The sequence below is a fragment of the Heterodontus francisci genome, chromosome 49, assembly GCF_036365525.1.
Source record: "Heterodontus francisci isolate sHetFra1 chromosome 49, sHetFra1.hap1, whole genome shotgun sequence".
Classification (NCBI taxonomy): Eukaryota; Metazoa; Chordata; class Chondrichthyes; order Heterodontiformes; family Heterodontidae; genus Heterodontus; species Heterodontus francisci.
Genome location: NC_090419.1, coordinates 13,893,978 through 13,918,663, shown reverse-complemented (window position 1 = coordinate 13,918,663; position 24,686 = coordinate 13,893,978). Strand labels below are relative to the sequence as shown.

Below are 24,686 nucleotides of genomic sequence, written 5' to 3'. Positions count from 1 at the left end.
GGTTTCCCGGAGTCGGGAACTTCTGTCTCCCCTGGACCACTCATTGCCCTGGGGACGGAGGTGGAGGGGGGTCCCGAACCGCTGGTGCCTACAGGCTCCAGTTTCACAATAGAACCCAGAGAGGACTCCTCCGCCATCAATCCTGGGGGTGGGATCGTGACGGAGGCGGGACCAGCTGGCGCGGCCGGGACGTCCGCCCCACAGTGTGTGGTAGATGTGTCGGCCGCTGGCGGTGACGACCCGGAGGAGGATGGGGATTCGGTGCGGGGCACGGAGGATGATCTTGATTCCATCGCCAGTGAGGTGGTGGAGTCCCTCGTGCCTCCCACCGAATCTCCTCTCATCCCCACGGCGGAACTCCGGGATTTCCTTGCGGCTTGCAGGGGTTGCCGCAATAAAGTTCAGCTGGCCCTCGACCGTTGGTCGAATCTGGCGCTGATCATACAGTCCGTCCGTGCCGCCCTTTTAATGTGTTCCTCAATGGGTTGCTGGGGGAGTGGAGGGCCAGGTGCACTTCCACTCCCTCCTCACAGTGAGGTGTTGGTGACGGGTTTTAATTACCTTTGACATGAAGATAACCATAGCCAGCCTCAACATCAACGGCAGCAGAGGGGCTCACCGCAGATTTCACAATCTCTCAGTCCTCAGGGAAGGGAGATACGCGGTGAGCTTTCAGCAGGAAACCCACACCGTTCCGGGAGACGAAGCCACCTGGCTCCTGGAGTGGCAGGGTGGGGTCTACATGAGTCACCTCACCCCTATTTCTAGTGGGGTGGCTATCTTGTTGGCCCCGACTTTTCAGCCGGAGATCTTGGGGGTCAAGGAGCTAGTGCCGGGCCGCTTGCTCCACCTCGCCGTTCGCCTGGGTAGCGTGCCGCTCCACTTTGTGAACGTGTACGCGCCCAGGCCCGGCGCGTTGCAAGCGCGCTTCTTTGAAGTGTCCGCTCTCCTGAGCTCCATCAATAGCGGCGAGTGCATCATCCTCGGGGGGGATTTTAACTGCACCCTCGAGGTGGGGGATCGCTCCGGTCCCCAGCGCGGCCAAGCATCAGTGGAGAAGTTGAGGGGACTGATCAGCTCCCTTAACTTGGTGGACGTCTGGCGGAATCTCCATCCCGACTCCAGCGCCTTCACGTGGAGGTCTGGAGGAGGGGGGTCGCGATCTCCGCCTGCTTAAAAACTGGCGTCCGGTCTCCCTCCTCAGCACGGATTATAAGATCTTTGCCCGGGCTATGTCTACCCGCCTGTGCTCCGTGCTGGCCCACATGATCCACCCCGACCAGTCCTACACGGTCCCGGGCCGGTCCATCCAGGACAACATCCACCTGGTCCGGGACCTGATCCATCTTTCCCGGAGGACTGGTCAGTCGGTCGCCTTTCTCTCCCTCGATCAGGAGAAGGCGTTCGACAGGGTGGATCACGATTACCTTTTCGGGACTCTGCGCGCTTTCGGACTCGGGCCGCATTTTGTGGCCCGGGTCCGACTTTTATACACCGCCGCAGAGTGTCTAGTCAAAGTTAACGGGTCCTTGATGGCGCCCCTTCGATTTGGGAGAGGAGTGCGTCAGGGGTGCCCCATGTCCGGCCAATTGTATACCATCTGCGTGGAGCCCTTCCTGTGCCTGCTTCGCAGGAGGTTGACGGGATTGGCTCTGCGCGAGCCGGCCATGCGGGTCGTCCTCTCGGCTTACGCCAACGACGTGCTCCTCGCAATCACAGATCCCGTTGACTTGCGGAGGATGCGCGACTGCCAGCAGACCTTTTCTGCCGCGTCCTCCGCGAGGATCAATTGGGAGAAATGTTCCGGACTCCTGGTTGGTCAGTGGCGGGTGGACTCCCTGCCGGAGGAGATGACACCTTTTGCGTGGAGCACCACGCACCTCCTCTATCTGGGAGTCCACCTTAGCCCCGCTGAGGAAGCCTGGCCGGCAAACTGGCAGGAGTTGGAGGCGAAAGTCACCGCTCGGCTGGGGCGCTGGACAGGACTGCTCCGAGTGCTTTCCTACAGGGGCCGAGCGTTGGTCATAAACCAACTGGTGGCCTCCATGCTGTGGTACCGGTTGGTCACTTTGGCCCCGCCCCCTGTATTTGCCACCAAGATCCAGAAGAAACTCGTCGATTTCTTCTGGGGCAAGAGGAAACACTGGGTCTCTGCCGCGGTCCTGGGTCTCCCGATCGAGGAGGGCGGTCAGTCGCTGGTGTGCGTCCGCACCCAGGCTGCAACTCTCCGCCTTCGGACCCTGCAGAGATACCTGTACGTCGAGCGTCCTCCCAGATGGTGTGCGCTGGCGACGTATTTTTTCCGCCAGCGTCACTGCCTTCAAGACGACACGCAGCTCCCTGTGGAGTCCGTTAGCCGCGCCTCTCTGAGGGAGTTGCCTGTCTTTTACCGGGATCTTTTCAGAGTCTGGAACATGGTCGCCTCCAGTCAGGGCGCTCCCCCGCCGGCGGAGGAGAGCGCCTCAGCTGTCCGGGCGGCCGACTCCGGGGACGGTCCGGCGGGCGGAGGAGTAGCCGAAACCCCCGGGACGTCCCTCACTGCGGGTGGCGAGGGGACTCGGGAGTGCGGAGCGATCCCGGCCGAGCTGACCTCCGCTCGGCCGGAACTGCTCATCGGACCCAGGCCCCGAAACCCTCCTCGGGAGCCGGTCCCGCACAACCCGAGCCGCCTCTCGGAAATGCCCTCCGTGCCATTCCAATCGGCGCGGAGGGGCTTCCTGTACGGGCTGCTCCTGCACACTCTCCACTTCCTCGCCCTCGTCAGCCGGCCGGACACGCCCTGGCGGTCCGCGTTGCCATCTGGCGGTGAGGGGAAAACCCGATGGAGGTCTCTCCACGCGGGAGTCTTCCCCCTTTACATCGGGGACCTGGGGTGGAGGGTGCTGCACAGAGCAGTCCCGTGCAATAGACTTTTAAGTAGGTTCACGGACTCCCAGGCCAGCTGTACTTTCTGCGGCCTGGACGAGTCCGTGTTCCACATTTATACGGAGTGTGCGAGGTTGCAGCCCCTATTTGAGTATCTGAAGGGGCTGCTCCTCAAATTCTGGCTGCACTTCAGTCCCACGCTCCTGATCTTTGGGCACCCGGTGCGGAGGGGCTTGGGCCGGGAGGAGGATCTCCTCGTCGGTCTGCTCCTGGGCCTGGCCAAGGTGGCAATTCACAGGTCCAGGTTGCGGGCCGTCGGGGGGTCCGTCCTCCCCGATTGCCTGCCCCTCTTCCGCGGTTACGTTCGCGCCCGGGTGTCCCTGGAAAAGGAGCATGCGGTGTCCGCCGGTACGCTTGAGGCCTTCCGCGACCGGTGGGCACCGCAGGGACTGGAGTGCATCGTCGACGCCGAGAATGGCATTTTAATTTGAGTTTTTTGTTTATTTATCTGGTTTTAATAAAGTTATTTTTTTAAAAAATGGGGGGGTTAGATACAGAGTAAAGCTCCCTCTACACTGTCCCCCATCAAACACTACCAGGACAGGTACAGCACGGGGGTTAGATACAGAGTAAAGCTCCCTCTACACTGTCCCCCGTCAAACACTCCCAGGACAGGCACTGCGCTAGTAAGTCTGCACTTACCACCCCAAAGCTGTAGGTGTCCAGTTCCACAGTCAGCTGCCCACTCTGGATGTACTCATCGGGAAGGTACGCCAGCGTTCCCCGCAGCGTCTGTGTCCGAGCCACCGTGCAGCTTTTACCGGAGTTGCTGGAGTATCGGCTGAACTGCGCCAGTCCAAAGTCTCCCAGCTTCGGCACAAAATTCTCATCCAGGAGAATGTTGGAACTAGAATTTAGAGGCACATTGAGAATGACTCACGAGAGCCAGTAACGAAGCAGGTCGAACTCGCCCAGCGATAGTTGTAACACACATTACTGAGTACAAGTGGAAGCCCTCATCATTTTGACACATGCATTAACCTGTTTATTTGAACAAAGGGATTAGGATAGCGCACAGTGAGATTTTATCCAAACTCAACATTATGGTCAGTATATCCATCACTAAGAGTAATTTCAATCAGAGTAAGTCTAATTTAAAAAAAAAAAAATCACTCGGGATATGCGCTTTGCAGGCGAGTCTGACATTTGTGGCGTGTCCTTAGTTACCCCTCGAGAAGGTGGTGGGTGAGCTGCCTTCTTGAACCGCTGCAGTCCATGTGGGGTAGGTACACCCACATCGCTGTTAGGAAGGGAGTTCCAGGATTTTGACCCAGTGACAGTGAAGGAACGGCCGATCTAGTTCCAAGTCAGGACAGTGTGTGACTTGGAGGTGGTAGTGTTCCCACGCGCCTGCTGCCCTTGTCCTTCGAGGTGGTAGAGGGCGCGGGTTTGGGCGGCGCTGTCTAAGGAGCCTTGGTGCGTTGCTGCAGTGCATCTTGTAGATGGTACGCACTGCTGCCACTGTGCGTCGGTGGTGGAGGGAGTGAACGTTTGTAGATGGGGTGCCAATCAAGCGGGCTGCTTTGTCCCGGATGGTGTCGAGCTTCTCGAGTGTTGTTGGAGCTGCACCCATCCAGGCAAGTGGAGAGTATTCCATCACACTCCTGACTTGTACATGGTGGAAAGGCCTCTGGAATTATGGAAACCGAAACAGCTAATATTCTTGAGATGTTCTGAGTGACACCGACCGGTGTTAAGAATGGCTGGAGATTAGCGTCGATTTAGAAATATATTTGAAAATTTAGTACCAACGTCTCCAATTTTGACCTAAAGTTTCCTTCCACTGTGATGCGGTGCTACCAGTTTCTTCTGAGTTATGTCCTCACCACCCAACATTGCTGACTAGTTCAGCCTACGTTACAGGGACGTACGGTACCTCAGCCCAACCCAGCAGATGATCTTTCAGAGGTCAGCCTGAAGAAAAATTCTCACTCTTCCATTAAAAAAATAATCTTAATATCACCCTCCTCTCCCCTGACTGACATTTTCATATTACAAAGTATCTACAAACCAAAAACAAGTCATTCGGCCCAGCAAGTCCGTACTGTTTTTTTCTGCTCCACCGCCCCCCCTTCTTCATCCCACCCCTTCACTCTATCCTTCTATTCTTTTCTCCCTCGTGTGTTTATCCAGCTTCCCCCTTAAATGCATCGATACTATTCACCTCAGTGATACACCTCACTGGATACTATCCGACAGCGCGGCCCTCCCTCAGTCCTGACCCTCCGACAGCGCGGCGCTCCCTCAGTACTGACCCTCCGACAGCGCAGGCATCCCTCAGTCCTAACCCTCCGACAGCGCGGCCCTCCCTCATTAAAAGGGGAATGGCAGATTAACGCACTGGGATTCAGAACTTGCCTCTTCACATCTCCATGTATTACGCTGGGGTTGTTGGAGTGCAGGAACTGTATCGCACAAGCAGCTCCTAACGCGACATCGAGACGTCTCGGCCACGAAAGCGGAGAGGTGTTATTCTGCAGGATGGAGGGAGAGAGAAACGTACATTAAAAATGCAGCGAGGAAACGTCTTCAATTACTGACCTGCTTACTGTAGTAAAGCTGTCCCAATGTGCTTCACAATGGAGATGGGGAGAGAACAACACAGGAACAGGGGAGGAGAGATGGGATGGTGAGACTGAAGGGATGGTTGGTACTGTCGGTTTCGAAGGTGTGGCGGGGAAGGAGCAAGGCAAAGGAGTTTAGTGACCCCAATAAAAATAGCCTCTGGCTCTGAGCCACACAGACCAGCAGAAGCCTTGGCGGCTTTTCCTCTCTCCAATCCAGGAGTGCTGGTCCCGACTACAGTGCTGACACATCCACCCATTCTCTGAAAAATTGGATGACAGATCAGTGACACAGGGCTCCGCTGGACTGCTCTGTTAACTTTCAGCAGTTCACAGGGAGGCGTCTCCGGACCTGAACCCAATCTGCATGAACTAGGTTGCCTTTCCCTCGCCAACTTGCCCGATAGGGAGATCCCCAGGTCGCTCCACTGCAGCGGGCACTGCAGCCAAGACCCGATGCCGACGTCCACCCCACTAACCCAGGTGGCAGGGAGGGAGAAAGTCAAACTGTTGCAAGCCTGTTCACTGTATAGTAACTGTGTTTAATTGTAGGCAGGCGGTGGCATTGTGGCAATGTCACTAGGCTAGTAATTCAGAACCCAGATTACTGGGTTCGAATCCCACCACGGAAGACGGTGAAATTTGAATTCAATTAATAAATCTGGAATTAAAAGCTAGTCTAACAGCGACCATGAAAGCATTGTCGATTGTTGTAAAAACCCATCTGGTTCACTAATGGCCTTTAGGGAAGGAAATCGGCCGTCCTTACCTGGTCTGGCCTACATGGAGTTGACTCTTCAATGTCCTCTGAAATGGCCGAGCAAGCCACTCAGTTCAAGTGAAATTAGGAATGGGCAACAAATGCTGGCCTAGCCAGTGACACCCACATCCAACAAACAAATACAAGAAAAGGTGGTGGGCATTAACCAGAGATTCACATGAGCCCCGATGAAGAGGCAGACTGAAACTGTGGTTGTTGGGTCAGGAGGTGTATGCTTGTAATGTATAACTCTGTAAATAAATATAAAAAAGTGTAAAGGTTGGCTCCAGTTCTATCCCTCGCCAACTGGCTTTTAGTTTAGTTTAGTTTAGAGATACAGCACTGTAACAGGCCCTTCGGCCCACCGAGTCTGTGCTGACCATCAACCACCCATTTATACTAATCCTACACTAATTCAATATTCCTACCACATCCCCACCTGTCCCCTATATTTCCCTACCACCTACCTATACTAGGGGCAATTTATAATGGCCAATTTACCTATCAACCTGCAAGTCTTTGGCATGTGGGAGAAAACCGGAGCACCCGGGAGGAAACCCACGCAGACACAGTGAGAACTTGCAAACTCCACACAGGCAGTACCCAGAATTGAACCCGGGTCGCTGGAGCTGTGAGGCTGGAATAGAACAAAGCCTACCCTGCTGCGGCAACAGCTAGCTCGGCTTACACTAGGGATGCTAAACCTCCATTACCTCATCTGCTTTCTACCCACTCTTCCACACGCTGTACTGACTCAGTACTAGGGCAACAATGCACGGTTTGGGGGGGGGGGGGGGGGGGTGCCAAGGAAGCTCTCTGGCACCAGTCCCGCCCCTCTCCCGAGTGGCCATTCTTCACCAATGAGCCCAGGCAGCGAGTGCTGGCGATGCTATTCGACGTAGGGAAGCATCGCAACCAAATCCAATCCCCGTCGTCACCACCACCTGCCACCCACACGCGCACTTTTCCAGCATGGGATCTTGGCAGTGGTCAGCAGCGGAGACCCTGCGTTACGCCTTCTGCTGATCCAGGGGTGCCGAAACATATAGGCAGTGCCCTGACCAGGATCGGCCAACTCTGCACAGACCAGGCTGTGGCCTTGAGCGTTACTGGCCTCGATATTCACCGGATAAACTCACTGAGGTAATACTTTTAATACAAGATGCATCTAAAACAGGAAGCAGCAACATTAGGAAGGCAGTGAAGAAAACGTAAGGACTGGATAGGAAGGGTGGGGGGGGGCGGAATCATTCCACCAAAAGTGCCTATGCATGGAATGAAGGTGGCCACTTGGCCCAGCGTACCTACGCCAGCTCTTTGAATTAGCCCCGAACTTCTCCAGTCCCTCCTCCCCAGCACCATTCTATGAAACCTCCTCTGCCCCCTCGCCAACTCAAGTGCAGTACCCAGAACTGACCAAAAGACGCCAGCTGGGGCCCAACCAGCGTTTCATAAGAAGTCTAGCATTAATCTCTTTAACACTCGGCAAGTTTCCACTTGCAAAATCATTTGCACACAATACCTGACACTGAAGCCGGTCTTGCAGGGAACCATTTGGCATGTACATGTACACCAGGCAGTACACACCATCCTCCACGCAGCAACCAGCCAAGCCCACGATGTTCGGGTGTCGGTACCTCAACAATAGAGAAAAAGCAAGAAGGTCCAGGTCTAAACATCACTGAGAGCAAAGACGGTAAGTGGAAAAATCGCAGACTAGCCCTCGTACAAATTGCACACTCACTGATAAAGCTTCTCCAGCTCGGTTTGAAAACTCCTTCGCACAGTTTTCCAGTCCAAATCAGAATCCTACAGAGAGAGAGAGAGAAGAGAGAGGAAAAGATAAAAATTAGCCTGCACTGGACGTCCCCCGATGCACAGAACATGGGTCCACGTCGGCCCACTTTACACAGCAACCGACTGCCTCACCGTTAGAATCACAGAATGGCCACAGCACAAAAAGAAGCCGTCGTGTCTGCACCGGCCGACAAGGAGTCACCCAACCTCATCCCATTTCCCGCCTCTTGGCCCTCGTAGGTTGCGGCACACCGCAAAGTGCACACCCAAGCGAGTTCCAGACCCCCCACTGCTCTCTGGGTGAAAAGAAATACCGTCTAAACCCTCTACCCCCTACCCTCAATCCACAAATCGTTTGCTGCACAGAAAAGCTTTTCCCCGCGCGCCACCTTTGGCTCCTTTGCCTCCTCTGGATCTCGACCCTTCCACCCCACGTGGCCGAGGCCCCTCGTGACTTTGAACCAGCACGACCAACTCCCTCAACTTTCTCTTCTCTGGGGAGAACAACCTCAGCCTCTCCCGGCTTTTAGGGAGGGTCTCGGCTTTTCCACTCGGGGCCCATCTAACGCTAACAAACGCGGGGGGGGGGCTTCCCCTCTCCCTGGCGAGGGTGCAATAAGCATTACTGCGACAAGAAAGCTCCTTAGTTTCAGGCTGCTCGATCACAAGGGGCCATACACAGAAGAAGAGTGGGACCCAGGACGTGCCCAGGCGTTTCAGAGCCAATGGGGTACTTTCGAAGCGCAGTTCAACTTTGATCGAGTGATAAGTAGTGACCAGGACACCGGGGGTCTTGTAGAATCTTACAGCGCAGGAGGCCGCCATTCGTCCCATCGTGCCTGGGCTGGCTCTTTGAAAAAGGAGATATCCAAATTGGTCCCGCACCCCAGCTTTCTCTCCATAATCCTGCAAAAATAGTCCAATTGCCTTTTCAGAGTTCCGACGGAAATCTGATTCACAACCCCCACCCCCCCTCGCCACTTCCAGATTGGGAGGAAATTCTTCCTCCTTGCCCCTCCAGCTCTTTTGCCAATTAATTTAAATCTACGACCTCTGGTTATTCTTCCGCCACGTTGCACAAGTAGCTCGGAGATAACGGCGGAGAGTACAAAGGCCCTCTCCGCATTAGCAACAGCCTACAACTGCAGCGTGACCAAAACTGGCTTACATAGGAAATTCCCCACTATGATTGATAACTAGCCAGAAAAAAAACATCTGTGGTCAGATTGCTGCAACGGTACTTCTTCAAATACACGACTGCCGGTTAATTTTTTTTTTCCACCAAAGGCTTGAGCAGAATCAAAACTTCTCACTTCGGGAAAAGCGAGAGAGAAAGCTGCCCAGGTGTAAAAACAGGCCTCGGAATATAGATGCAAATTTGGGCAGCGGCCTGGCCTTCTGACTCATTTATAGCTAACGGGATATGGAAGTCTACTTGGGAATGGTTTGCTCCCGCGTTGTAAAGGCAGGCTTACAACTGACCGGCTCAGTATTATTCGAGGAATCAACATGCCATTTCCCTTGAAATTTGCCTGCTATAATTTCAGCAACCTTTGTCGCTGTTACAGGCATAAGGGTTTTTCAACATCGACTGAAAACGCAACCCACCACAAACGCCCACAATCAAAGACACCCGCAAGAGTGAAACTGGAAAAACACGCTTGCCTCTTTCAACCTTTTCACAGCAAACTTGGTGTGGCGCATCAGCGCACGGTAAACACAGCCGAAGCCCCCTTCGCCAATCTTCTGCCTCTCTGCGAAATTGTTTGTGCCCTTTTTGAGCTCGTGTAGTGGCCAATATAACAGGTACTTCTCCATCGACGGTGAGGACACTGGATGTGGTGAAGCAGGGGGCTGGGAGAGAGGGGATAAACCAAATTAAAAGGAGGAAATGTACACAGTGTACACAAATGCACAGTGAAAGTTTAGTTTATGATAGAAGACAAAATATTTGTTTTGCAAAGGTAGATCATCCTCCAGGAGACTTTCTGTTCTCCCCCTTTCAATTAAAAAGTTCTCGTTACCTTCCTTAAACTGTCCATGCTACTGAAGCTCATGTTGCAGAGATCTGTAATCCTGCTGTCAGGAGGAGTGGGCGGACGTGGTAACACAGGCTTCGGCACTGAAATCAAGGGGATGATGAAAAAAGATGCAAGAGGTCAGTTGTGCGGCATTTCCATCTCCCTATAGTTTAATCCTCCATGGCTCATTCTGAGACGGACAAGTACCACTCCCCAGGTTAAAAAGTAGGCAGCGGCTCTATTCTTGGGGGGCGCGAGGCGGGACGCCAGCATCGGCGGGTTACTCGGGTGGCGAGGGCACCTTAAAAGGATCACTGGACATCGATCAGAAGCGGGGCAGCCGGGATCAGTTTCCCCTCCGAGTCCAACTTGCGCTGCCTCCACCCGCGTCCCCCCACAACCTCCATCGCCTCCGCCCGCCACCACCCTCACCGAGATCGGGGATATCAACCTGGGACCTTCCTGATCGGTGTGGCATAGAAGCACGCCGTGCGGTCAATTCTAACCGGCGGAGGCTTCGGGGAGCGTACCCAAATTTAAAAATAAAAACCCACAACCACCGCGCCCGTCCTCCTTCACGTTCTGTACTTACGAGGAGAGTCGAAGGTCACCGTTGCCTGCTCACTCGGCTTGCCGTTACGGCTTTTCCCAGGGCTCGACCAGGCGGACGATGGGTTCGGCCCCGGCAGGGGCGCCGGAGGTGGCACGTAGACCGGCACCATGTTGGGGGGCGGCGCATGAACTGCAGGCCTCCCTGGAGCACACAGAACAAAAAAAAGGAGAGCCCGTCACGATAGCAAGGTGGTCGGAGGGGAGAGCGTGTTCTGGTTTCCGCTACCCTTTGTGTGAAGTGGCATCAGTCACTGAATGCTTTTCATAATGGAGGAACGAAGTCCCTTTTTTTATAAATACAAATACAGGTTCTGCAAAAAAAACAGGCGGCTACTTGTGTAAACCTGCGTGACAGGATCTCGGGAACTTCAGCAGCAACTCTCTCCGTGCTGTTTCACCCAGCACGATGCCTACAAAAAAACAGGAGTGCGGACACGGAAGGTCATTTGACCCACGCTAGCTCACTCCCGCTCCGTCTATCCCGCGCCACTAACACAGATGACCTAGATACTGGCATTACTGCTCTTTATAGCTCATTGCTATGCACAAACTGGCTGCCGCATTTTCCTGCGTAACAGCGATTCCATCCACAGTGAAACAATTGGGCCAGCCCCAGGAAGTGAAAAGCACATTCTAAATGCAATAGGCAGGAACACAGGACGGGATTTTAAAAAGAGCCGTAAAGCTGTCATCTCTCTCTCTCTGTGTGCTCCAAGCTGAAACTGCTGCGGTCGAGAGCGAGAGAGAGAGAAAGAGAGAGAGAGAGAGAGCGATTTAAAACTTGCAACACCGTCAGTGACCTGCGAGTGGCAACAGGGACGTGAGAGCACATCCACAGGGGCAAGTGTACAGCTGCTATGGAAGGGAAAGAAACTGTATTTGACGCAGTTTGACCAGGAGAAAAAAGGCTGCTCGTCACAATGGCTGCTGTTACAGCCACAAAGTACAAATGGGAGGCAGGAACGTTAATGCAGCTCTTGGCCCTGACCGGTTGACCAGGAAATCTACTCAACGTTGAAACGTTAACCTATATGTTATAATGCTCGAGCCTGTGCTCTGTACTATTGTAGAGGTCAAGTGTAGAGTGTAGAGCACTCTGACTATCCTGGACCCTTTCACCTGACTATGTCACCCCTCCCCCACCCACCACCCCCACTCCCACTCCCCCTCCCCTGCCCAAACCAGAGATGAACGCCAGCGGTGGCCTCGATTGCCCGTTCAAGCTTTGCGCACCCCTCCCACCTCCAAGCTGCATATTCCCCAATGCAACCTGGCCCAGAGTCACAGTGGGGGGGGGGGGGGGGGCGGGGGAGCTACTGGCGAGGGGGACTGCTGCTCAAGGTGGCCGTAGACAGTTCACATTGGGAGGGTCCTGATTCAGTAACAGCAGCTGCCAAAAAAGGTTAAACACGCCCCTCACAAGACTGGCGAACTGCGCTCGCGACAGAAAGCCAGGTTCCGCGAGCGGACCGAGGCGTAAAGATTTTCAACCTACTGCCCCAGCGTAAACCCAGCAGTGTGGGTCCGCTGCTCGTTATGGAAACTGCCAGACTTTCATTCCAACGGAACAGAAATGGGCCGAATTCTACAGCGTGCGCTGATCTGCAACACGGACGGCAAATTACACTGAGCGTTAAGTGGAACGCCTACCGCATTCGTTCCGAGAAAGGTGGTAAATACTGCATGATTAGACCATGACATCCAGGCTAAAATTAACTAGCTCTACTTATTTACGAATAGGATGATTACACAGAAGCAGAAATGCACAGCAAGTCGCTGAAACTGCACAAGATAGTTGTCGTGTGTTATTTCTTACACAGCCCAATAACCCACGAGACATGTGAAGGAATCCACCTTTATATACTGCTGCTGGCATGGTATCTCCCAATAAAACACGCAACACGGGCAAGGAGGAGAGAGTAACTGGGGTGCACACCAGTGGCTCAGTTGGAAACGGACGACCCAGCATGGCATGAGCCACTTGAAACGAGACAGGCACGGGGTTCAACCCCTGATCTTGGTTGGGTTAACTTACCAAAACGTCAGTTGAGGCACCGTCCAACCCCAAGTCAGTCCACAACAATGACTCCATGCTGCAGCATACTTCCACAGAACCGTAGACGCTTCCAGGATGGGAGGAGGCCACTCGGCCCACTCTGTGCTGGCTTTTTGCTAGAGCAATCCAAAACTAACTGCACTGCCCCACCCCTCACTCCATAGCACTGCATCTCCCCCCTCCTCGAAACGTTTATTCACTTTTCCCTTCAAGTATGCCACAGGCCCTGCCTCATCCGCTCTACGGAAAACCATTCTGCGCTCCAATAACTCTGCAAAAAAAAATAATAAAATTCTCTTCACCTCTCTCCTCACTCTCAGTTGTTAAACTGATCATTCCCCCATCTTTGACTCCCTAACCAGAGGGGCTAGTTTTTCCCCCCAACTCATTCCTTCACGAATTTTAAACCCTCAATTACATTTTCTCTCTTCCTTCTCTGCTCCAGTGGGAATAGTCCTTGTATTCATAGTTTCCTGTCACTGGCATCACCCTGGCGAATCCGTGCTGTGATCAGTCTTTGGGTTTTTACCTCCTTTCTGTAGGCGGCAGGGCCCAAAACTGTATTTTAATAGTGGTCTCAAAGTGTTGCATAAACTTATTAATTTTGTATTCTTTGCTCCCATTTATAATGCCCAAAAACTGCTCCAGGAGGATGGTGAATTTTCCAAAATGACAATTCGTTACGTGAGCCAGGCGTCAGTGTGGAGGACACTCTCCTCCTCACCTGACACACTCACATTTCGAGCAGGGGCTCACCAGATGGGGGAAACGGGAACAGAAACAGGAACTCCATCAGAGTTCCTCTACGCCAACCCAAATACCGTGCCCCTGCTGCTGCCCAGGCAAGCCGGGCCTCTCACTCCTGATCCGCAATACGCAGCAGCTGGGGAGCGGACCCGGCCGGGAACGGGGACCAACTGTGCCCCTTCGACCTGCCGCCCGCGGACGGGGATCAGCCTCAGCTGCAAACGCTGCCGCAGTCGATGAGCCTTTCTACGTTCAGCAGCAGGGTCTCGAAGAAGCAGACTAGGTGCCAGCAGTTTGGCGACAGGCGAGTTCGCCTGGTGACGCGAGGACGCCGAGCAAGTTAAAATTAGATAATCGCTGAAGCAGCCTGAGGTCCCAGGATGACTGTGCTGCCACTGCTGGTAACTTCCCTTCAGCTCTGCAGAACTGCAGGAAGTTAGTAACCCAACTGGCAATTCTGTCAATTCAACTCTTGTACAAATTCACGTGCGCAAATCGGGAACAGCTGTTAATTCCCCACCGTCACCAGTCAGTTCTACCCCCCACCCCCCCCATCATTATACCGTCAAAGCTTGCTGGTCTGTTCCTCATACCAGCTTTTACTTCCCGGCTCCTCCGAAGATGCCGACTCATGCGGATGTACGTCTTCACCACTAATGGGCCCCTTCCAAGAAAGGGAGGCAAACGTGCCCTCACGCAGCACTTCCGCATGCTAAAAGGACATCGCAAAGCGTTCCACGCCCAGCGAAGAGCAGCCACCCATGCGGCGGCCAACCTGTGCATACTGCAAGTGGCCGTTTACCAGGCGCGGCCTCTGGCGGCGAGCTAGCTGACCACGGGAGGCATCACAGCAGAGTGCAGTCCCGTCCCTGGGCACGCTTTTCCAGCAGGACGCAGCGGATATCGATCAGGAGCCGGGAATTCCAGCTGCCGTCCCTTCTCTGAGCCACAAAAGGTGGCATCAGGTCAAAAGCTTGGTCAGATAGGGAAGGGTGAGGCCATGGAGGGATTTGAAAACGAGGATGAGAATTTTAAACTCAAGACATTGCTTGACTGGAAGCCAATGTAGGTCAGCGAGCACAGGGGGTGTTAGGGGCAAGGGGAAGATGAGGTTTGGATGACCTGAAGTTTACGGACAGTAGAATGCGGGAGACCGGCCTGGAGTGTGTTGGAATAGTCAAGTCTAGAAGTAACAAAGGCATGAATGAGGGCTTCAGCAGCAGATGAGCTGAGACAGAGGCGAAGTCGGGCGACGTTCTGGAGGTGGAAATAGGCGGACTTAGTGATGGTGCGGATATGGGGTCCGGAGTTCATCTCGGGGTCAAATGTGACACCACATTTGCCAACAGACTGGCTTAATCTCAGACTGTTGCCAGGGAGAGGAATGGAGTCAGTAGCTAGGGAACGGAGTTTGTAGCAGGGACCAAAAACAATGGCTTCAGTCTTCCCGATATTTAATTGGGGGAAATTTCTGCTCATCCAGTACTGGATGTTGGATAAGCAGTCTGAGAATTCAGCGACAGTGGAGGTGTCGAAAGAGGTGGAGGTGCAGCTGGATGTTATCAGGGTACATGTGAAAACTAACATTGTGCTCTCGGATGATGTTGCCGAGGGGCAGCATGTAGATGAGAAATAGGAGGGGGCCCCCAAGGAGAGATCCTCGGGGGACACCAGAGGTAACGGTGCGGGAGCAGGAAGAGAAGCCATTGCAGGTGATTCTCCGGCTACGATTAGATAGATAAGAGTGGAACCAGGTGAGTGCAGTCGCACCCGGCTGGATGACAGCGGAGAGGCGGTGGAGGAGGAATGGTGTGGTCAGCCGTGTCAAAGGGTGCAGACAGGTTCGAGAAGGGAAAGTTTATCTTTATCAGAGTCACACAGGATGTCATTTGTGACTTTGATAAGAGCTGTCTCGGTACTGTGGCAGGAAACCTGATTGGAGGATCAACGTGGCATTCCGGGAAAGACGAGAACGGATTCGGGAGGCGACAACACAATCAAGGACTTGGGAGAGGAAAGGGAGGTTGGAGATGGGACAGTTATTTACAAGGGCGGTGGGGACAAGGATTTTTTTTTTTGAGAGGGTTGACGACGGCCAATTTAAAAAGAAGATGGGGGCAACACCTGAAGAAAGAGAACAGTTTACAATAACAGCTCACATGGGGACCAGGAGGGGAAGGTGGTGATCAGCAGTTTGATGAGAATAGGATCAAGGAACCAAAATTATAAATCACTATTCCAACGTATGTTGGCTCCCTCTTTCACCGGCAAAGAACGGAATAGATGTAGATTCATCAAATGATCACTAGAATCACTGCCCGTCTGATCGACAATCCACTCGACCTCGTCAAACATTTTTTTTTTTATAAAGAGATACAGCACTGAAACAAGCCCTTCGGCCCACCGAGTCTGTGCCGACCATCAACCACCCCTTTATACTAATCCTACACTAATTCCATATTCCTACCACATCCCCACCTGTCCCTATATTTCCCTACCACCTACCTATCCTAGGGGCAATTTATAATGGCCAATTTACCTATCAACCTACAAGTCTTTGGCATGTGGGAGGAAACCGGAGCACCCGGAGGAAACCCACGCAGACACAGGGGGAACTTGCAAACTCCACACAGGCAGTACCTGGAATTGAACCCAGGTCGCTGGAGCTGTGTGGCTGCAGTGCTAACCACTGCGCCGCCCCAAACATTGTTCATGACCACTGTTTGGCACAACTTTCTGACCAACCAGCACTCTTGAAAGGAGAAATATCTGATTAAGCTGCCCGTCAGTCAGTCAGAATTGGTTCACACCCAGTTCATGCGCTGAAAGCCAGCAAATGCAGGACAACCCAACTTTTAAAATCCCCACACTCTTCACTGAAGCAGATGTCTTTCTAACAATTCTGCAGGGAGTCCAAAATGCAAATGTGGACCAGAATAAGCTCAGCACCAAAGCTGTGTCACTGAGCAAGCAGCAACAGTGAGCGGGAGGCGGCCGTGTGAAACACATAGCCAATTGACAGGAAGAGGGTGACAACGGGCGAGGCCACATTTACTGCCCTCTCCTAGCTGGCCCGGGAAGGCAATTATGGGCCTTCTCCTCGTGGTGACAGCACTCCCACAATGGTCTTGGGTCAGGGAGGTTGTGGGTTCAATCCCCACCCCAGAGACTCCAGCACGTAGTACAGGCTGACACCCCAGTGCAGTACTGAGGCACAGTTCAGAGGGGCTACCTTTGAGATGAGAGGCTAAACCTAGGCCCTGTTTGCCCAAGGAGCTGTAAAAGATCCCATGGCACTGGCATCCTGGCCAAAAGTTCCTCCCTCAACCAGCTAAATGGTGATTCATTGAATTCCTAGATGTGGGATCTTGCTGTCTACAAAATGGCTGCTATTTTGACGAAGAACAGTAGAATTACGCCTGGTGTCGTGAAAAATATTTATCCCCAATCACGAAAATAAAATTCTGGTCATTATAAGGTTGCTGTGCGTGGGAGCTTGCAGTGCAACAATTGGCTGTCGCATTTCCTACATTACAACAATTCAATTGGCTCTCTTGCGACTTCTTAGCTTGGGTCCACAGCTGAAAGGCAGTTCTCACAACCCATCTCTCGCTCGCTCACTCCAATAAACTTGAAGCACGTTTTTTTTTTAAGGCATAATATGGATAAAATATCGCAGGACTAATAACCAGCCTTTTACCTCGGTGGCACGGACCAAAGACTCACTTTGCCCACTCCGAAAGGCGCAAAGTACCTCACCCCGACCGTAACGTTCAGGCTAAAACTGAAGGTCGAATTTATCCGCACGCAACACCATTACACAGAAGCGCAAGAATAGGGCAAGCAAGTAGCAATACCGGGCAGGGCCTGCACAATATATGACACTTTTCAGAACAGCTCAGAGTCTAAAATCTTTTCTTGATGGTAGGTCAGATAGCAGAAGGCAGAAGCCCTACCACCCCACCCCCCCCCCCCCCACCACCACCTCAATGTGAAACTAGAGAACATGAGTTAAAGGGAAATCCCCTACCCATTACCACCCCGCAGCACCCCCCCTCCCCCACCGCCGACCTATTTTACTCGTCTTCTGGCCCTTCAAAGGCCACCTTCGACACCAGATTAAAAGAGGTTATCGCTCAAGAGATTTATGTATTCTAACACCAAACGGGATAAGGTTTAAACAGCACCCCATGGACTGTCTGATGACTCAACAGTTGATGACACTTCAACATGACCTAAAAACATTGAGTTTTTCAACTTGCGAAACTCCCTCGATGTCTTATGAAAGAGGAGGTGGTGGTTCATTTTCTCCAGTTGGCAACCTTGCAGGTTAACACATCAAGGGCATGAGGTAATTTCCAATGCTATCATGTGACTACAGATAGCAACGTCCGTCCGAGGAGATACAGACATGTCCAGACACGACGGCGTGTTTGGCTTTCTCGTCACAAAAGACAGGAGGGCAAGAATGCAGCTAACCAGAGTCAACTTTAAAACGCATATCATCTAAACAAAAAAAAAATCTACAAATATTACCAAGCACAAATGAGGAACAGTGCCCCCAGTGCCTCCCCCCCACCCATCCCCTCGCCCTGCAATTTGTTATTCTGTATTGCAGTGGTTTATACACAACTACGGTTGGGGAGGCGGTCACTGGACTTAGTAGTCCAGAGGCCCCGGTTAATTCTCTGGGGACATGGGTTCGATTCCCACTATGGCAGATGGCGAAATCCAAATTCAATTAATAAATCTGGAATTAAAAGCTAGTCTAACGGTGACCATGAAACCAATGTCGATTGTTGTAAAAAAAAAAACCCATCTGGTTCACTAATGTCCTTCAGGGAAGGAAATCTGCCGCCCTTACCTGGTCTGGCCTACATGTAACTCCAGACCCACAGCAATGTGATCCACTCACAAATACCCTCCAAAACGGACTAGCAAGCCGCTCAGTTGAATCAAACTGCTACGATGTCTAAGGAATGAAACCGGACGGAGCACCTGGCTTTGACCTAGGCACTGGAAACAACAATGGCAAACCCAGCCCTGTCCACCCTGCACAGGACTCCTTACTAACATCTGGGGGCTGCTGTCAAAATTGGGAGAGCAACAGCCTGTCATAGTCATAGTCACTGAATCATACCTTACAGGCAATGTCCCAGACACCACCATCAGCATACCTGGCTATGTCCTGTCCCACCAGCGAGCCAGACCCACCAGCGGCACAGTGGTATACAGTCGGGAGTGAGTTGCCCCGACGCACAGTGGCAGCAGTGTGTACCATCTACAAGATGCACTGCAGCAACTCACCAAGGCTCCTTCGACAGCACCTTCCAAACCCGCGACCTCTACCACCTAGAAGGACAAGGGCAGCAAGACACATGGGAACACCACCGCCTGCAGGTTCCCCTCCAAGCCACACACCATCCTGACTATATCGCCGTTCCTTCACTGTCGCTGGGCCAAAGTCCTGGAGCTCCCTTCCTAACAGCATTGTTGGTGCACTTACACCACACGGACTGCAGCGGTTCAAGAAGGCAACTCACCACCACCTTCTCAAGGGGCAATTAGGGATGGGCAATAACTGCTGGCCTAGCCAGCTTAGCAAGCACCTGCTATGTAGAACTAAAGTGTCTAGCACACTGCCCACATGCTCCTGGCCTGCGACTTCCTTCGCAGTTGTGCCCAACGACAACTTCTGCTTTTACACAGACTTAACTCGAAGCTTCCTGGCCCTGCTGGATCAGAAAAGAGTACTTCGTAAGCGGTGGGTTTAGAGCAAGAAGGGCCAGGAAGCTTTGTAAAAAGAAAAGAGACAAAGGCTAGTGTTTCCAATCATTCAAGTGTCATTGGGAGGTGGGGGGTGCTCTGGCAGGAGAGGAAAAGTGAGCAACAGGCAAGAGCTTATGATGATAGACCCTCCCAAGTCAAGCAGTTGAAAAACGCAGATCAGGTCAGGCAGTTAAAGACAGCAGGGGCGGGGGGAGGGGGAGCAAGCAAGATTAGGTCTTGAAGTGAAGAGAAGTGTAAAGTGGCACACAGACAGAGAGCCAATTTATTGCAGGGTAGTCGCAGGTTTTCCTACATTAAAGGGAGGGGGGTTATGCTGGGGAAAGAGAGTGTTTACTTTTGCAAATCTATGGGCTCTTGCATTCTGCCTCGCTCCACAGCGTTTGGACCCATGGACCTGGCTCCACCGCCATAGGAGTGGGATTTGCACTGGCATGGCTACGCAACCACCATTGTTAGGCAAGTTACCATGTAATTCACGGAATGATGGTGCCAAGCCTTTGCCACGTGGAAAATGAAACACATCCTCCACGTGGGCTAGCAATCGAACGCTTCTCCTTCCTGCTGCTTTTCTTTGAGCTCGGTAACCCAAGCCTCCGTGAACCGAAACTTCTCTCAGCAATCAGACTCCGATTGACCTTAGGCAGTGTCTGTTCAGACCACATTCCCTCACGTACCTAGCAATTATTAGAAAAACTCACCAACGGCTCCCCTTACATGAGGGGAGCGGGAGAATAAAGTCAGCCAGCACTCTTGCTCCGGTTCGAGGACCCTCTGTCCAGCAAGAGGCGGTAACTCCATAAAATACTGGTTCGGCCTCAACTGGAGTGTTGCGTCCAATTCTGGGCACCGCCTTTTAGGAAGGGTCTGAAGGCCTTAAAGAGGGTGCGGATGAGATTTACTGGAATGGTTCCAGGGATGAGGGATTACAGCTATGTGGAGAGACTGGAGAGGCTGGGATTGTTATCCTTCCAAGAAGGAAAGGTTAAGAGGAGATTCGACCGAGACGTTCAAAGTTATGAGGAGTCTAGACAGAGTAGATGGGGAGAAACTGTTCCCGTTAACAGAAGGGTCGAGAGCCAAAGGACATAGATTTAAAAGGTGACTGGCATGAGAACCAAAGATGACACGAGGAAAAACCTGGTTACCCAGCGAGTGGTTCGGATCTGGAGTGCACGCGGTGGAGGCAGATTCGATCGGGGCTTTCTAAAGGGAATTGGATAAGCACGTGAAGGAAAAAGAATTGCAGGGCTATGGGGAAAAGGCAGAGGCCAAATGGCCTCCTCCTGTGCTGTAACGATTCTACGATTCCAAGAAGGTGGTTATAGCAACTTCAGGTTGGAAGATATGGAAATCTAACAGCGAGGAGGATGCCTGGGAGAAATTTATACTGGGAACTGGCGGAGCACTACTCCTCACCGAACCTCCTCCAGGCCTACACCCCTGCTTATTCCTTCAGCCCTCCCTAGATTCCGTCCTATTTGGCAACGGTGGGAGCACCACATTACACCTTTCCTTTCTTAAGGACTGTGCAGAAGTCATTTTTAAACCACGTTATTGCGGTTACTCCCTCACGTTGGCTCTATCACGACCTGGAGCAGGCCCAGTCTGACTGGGGTTGTCCTTCAGGGCTCAGTCGGTCGTGGTATGACCGAGTTGCTCATGGCGACGGAGATTAACATTCTGTGCCTTTGCTCCCCGGCAAAGCTTCCTCCTCTTTCCACCCCACTCCCCTAGCCTCTTGGCAGAGTCATAGAGTCATACAGCACAGAAACAGGCCCTTCGGCCCATCGCGTCTGTGCCAGCCATCAAGCAACTAACTATTCTAACCCCATTTTCCAGCACTTGGCCCGTAGCCTTGTATGTTATGGTGTTTCAAGTGCTCATCTAAATACTTCTTAAATGCTGTGAGGGTTCCTGTCTCTACCACCTCTTCAGGCAGTGCGTTCCAGATTCCAACCACCCTCTGGGTGAAAAAACCTTTCCTCAAATCCCCTCTAAATCTCCTGCCCCTTACCTTAAATCTATGCCCTCTGGTTATTGACTCTAATGCTGGGAATTTCCTGAGGGGACAGCTTTCTCCTGTTCAGGCAGCATAACTTCTTGCCCCAGCTCACGGTTTTTTGCCAAACTTCTGCTGACATCACACCAGCCGACGGGAGAACACCCCCCCCACCCACCCACTCCACCGAGGAAATTCCCGGTGTTTCTTCATCCAGCTAGGCTGGACTCAGTCGCCATTCTTGTGATTTCACGGTTCCGGTGGCGGACCGATCCCAAAGGAAGGTCTGTCGCTGGCCAGCGGGGGTCAGGAATTCCATCGTGGGCCTGCGCCCGCCAGGCCGAGAGCTTCAACCCACAGCCAGAATACGACAGCAGCTCCTCCAGCAGCAAGCAACACTGGTGAAAGATGTCTCGCAGCCACGACCTGGGTCCCCAGAGGAAGGAAGCGATGCCACCTCGTGAGCAGGAGTCCCCTAATCCCAGTATGAAGTCGGCCATCTCATCTGTAGAGTGCTCGCGAGTGAAACAGGGAAATTTGTGGCCAACCACAAGGTTATGAAGGGGTATTCCTGGTTCCCCCACCACACTCACAGCAGCATTTTGAGAACGGCCCACCAGTACCAGCCTCCTGTTGTGCCCGCTCATTTTTGCCAGGTTTAATTCCATCATTCTAAACACAGCTGAAAAATCTCCAGGGCATCACTCCTTGCTCTCACTTTGATTCAACGGTTGCGGAGACTCGTGCAAGTGCTCGGGGAGAGCGCAGAGAACAGCGGCAGGACCGACGTTAAGAGTCAAGCTTGTGAGCTTGAGCCGCACAATCCCGAGCAGGAGTGCCCAAGCTTATTGGCGTCATGGGCTGCGGAGCTGCGGCACTGAGGGCGGCAAATAAAACTTCAAAGCCAAGCTCTCAATAGCTCTCACAGGTTGTGGATTCTGTACACTGAAGAGGGGCGATAACCCAGCTACGAGAACAGGACAGAGGCGGTGTACTCTGGGCGGAGTGGCACACCCCCTGACCCCTCAAACCCTCTGCACCGTCTAAGAGGGCTCGAGAGAGGGCTCGAGAGAGAGAGATCGAGAGAGGGCTCGAGAGAGACAGAGAGAGACAGAGAGAGAGAGAGAGAGAGAGAGAGAGAGAGAGAGAGAGAGAGAACACCCAATGGATGGCTGTAGATGCTCAGCACCAATCCAGGAAAGGGCAGTTTGCTCGATTGGCGCCCCTGCAACTGGACTAGGTGCCCCAACCACCAGCGAGACTCTGACCGCCACCGTATTCAAGGTCTACTGGATGCATGGGAGCAACTCATCAAGGTGACTTCAACAGCACCGAACCTGCCCTCTGAGGACAGGGTCAGCAATGCTGTGCGAACCCCACCACCTCCAAGTTCCCCTCCAAAAAACATGCACTGGGACACAAACTGTCGCTCCGCCATTGTCGATGGGTCTATGTCCTGCAATCCGCTACCCAATGCCACCAGCTCAAGAACTGCAGCTGTTGAGGAAGGCCCACCTCCACGTTCCCAGGTCAACTGAGGATAGGAATTAAATGTGGGCCTCGCCAGCCTCCATTCCACCCCTTGATAAAGAATCTCTTGCTGAATATTCACTAATTGAGGATTCGAGCTTCAGTGAGGCAATATCTCCAATAAGGATCCCTTCCAAACCAGCCATTCAAATAGGACAGGTGGAACAACGGAGAGCGAGAGTGCACAAGAGCAAGAGCGCTTAGCTTCCCCCCTCCCACAAACAGGCATATCTGATACAATCACCTCCACAAAGATGTCACATCTCTGTTAGACCAGAAAGTACAGACTTCAAGAAAGCATTCCCTCCCTCGTCAGCAGACAAATTTTTTTAATTTATTTATTAATTTTTTTTTTAAACGGCGGGATTGTAACACCACCTTCCCCTGCCAAATCATGTGAGCCATAATCAGATGAGGAGGAGAAGCTCAGCAAGCACACAACAGCTACAAGGAGCCGGTGCCTGCAATTACTGCCCCAAACTAATGCCATTGCTGCCGGTACCTCACTCCCATGTTCACTGCTGGGAGCTTCAGTACAGCCATAGCTGGTCAGTAAATAATAATGAGAAATTCTGTTCCGCCCGGGAGTGAGGTGAGGTCGGGGGGGGCGGGGAATAAACAGCGAAGGAGGGTTCTGCCTGTACACCTCCCAGCAGCTATATGCACAGTGACTATTGTGCACGGTTCGGGTCACGGTGGCATTAAAAGGGATGTCTTTGCGCGAGAGGCGAGTGCAGCGAAGAGCAACAGGAATGATTCCAAAATGTGAGGGGGAAAGGTGAACACTGAGCATAAGTGAAGGAATTTGGGGCCGCAGCTTTACCAGCAGGTCCCGTGCTATACCAGTCCTCAACTGTGTACACTGACCCTCGCCCACCTGAATGAACAGGGACAGTGTACACTGACCTTCACCCAGCTGAATGAACAGGGACAGTGTACACTGACCCTCACCCAGCTGAATAAACAGGGACAGTGTACACTGACCCTCACCCAGCTGAATGAACAGGGACAGTGTACACTGACCCTCACCCAGCTGAATAAACAGGGACAGTGTACACTGACCCTCGCCCACCTGAATGAACAGGGACAGTGTACACTGACCTTCACCCAGCTGAATGAACAGGGACAGTGTACACTGACCTTCACCCAGCTGAATGAACAGGGACAGTGTACACTGACCCTCACCCAGCTGAATGAACAGGAACAGTGTACACTGACCTTCACCCAGCTGAATGAACAGGAACAGTGTACACTGACCCTCACCCAGCTGAATGAACAGGGACAGTGTACACTGACCTTCACCCAGCTGAATGAACAGGGACAGTGTACACTGACCTTCACCCAGCTGAATGAACAGGAACAGTGTACACTGACCTTCACCCAGCTGAATGAACAGGAACAGTGTACACTGACCCTCACCCAGCTGAATGAACAGGAACAGTGTACACTGACCGTCACCCAGCCAAACAGCTCCTGACCTCATTACAGCCTCGGTTCAAACATGGACTAAAGAGCTGAACTCAAGAGGTGAGGTGAGAGTGACTGCCCTCGACATCAAGGCAGCATTTGACCGAGTATGGCATCAAGGAGCCCTAGCAAAACTGGAGTCAATGGGAATCAGGGGGAAAACTCGCTGCTGGTTAGAGTCATACCTAGCGCAAAGGAAGATGGCTGTGGTTGTTGGAGGTCAATCATCTCAGCTCCAGGACATCACTGCAGGAGTTCCTCAGGGTAGTGTCCTAGGCCCAACCATCTTCAGCTGCTTCATCAATGACCTTCCTTCAATCATAAGGTCAGAAGTGGGGATGTTCGCTGATGATTGTACAATGTTCAGCACCATTCACGACTCCTCAAATACTGAAGCAGTCTGTGTAGAAATGCAGCA

General features: G+C 52.6%; 1 protein-coding gene across 1 annotated transcript in view; it reads right to left on the bottom strand.

Moving 5' to 3' along the window:
- irak1 (interleukin-1 receptor-associated kinase 1) overlaps window positions 1-24,686 on the bottom strand; it is a 61,110-nt gene that overhangs the window by 18,573 nt on the left and 17,851 nt on the right. Inside the window, 7 exon segments of the mRNA XM_068024245.1 lie at window positions 3,568-3,772; window positions 5,284-5,399; window positions 7,772-7,886; window positions 7,994-8,058; window positions 9,712-9,900; window positions 10,071-10,168; window positions 10,660-10,821. Coding sequence (XP_067880346.1) covers window positions 3,568-3,772; window positions 5,284-5,399; window positions 7,772-7,886; window positions 7,994-8,058; window positions 9,712-9,900; window positions 10,071-10,168; window positions 10,660-10,821 — 950 coding nt within the window.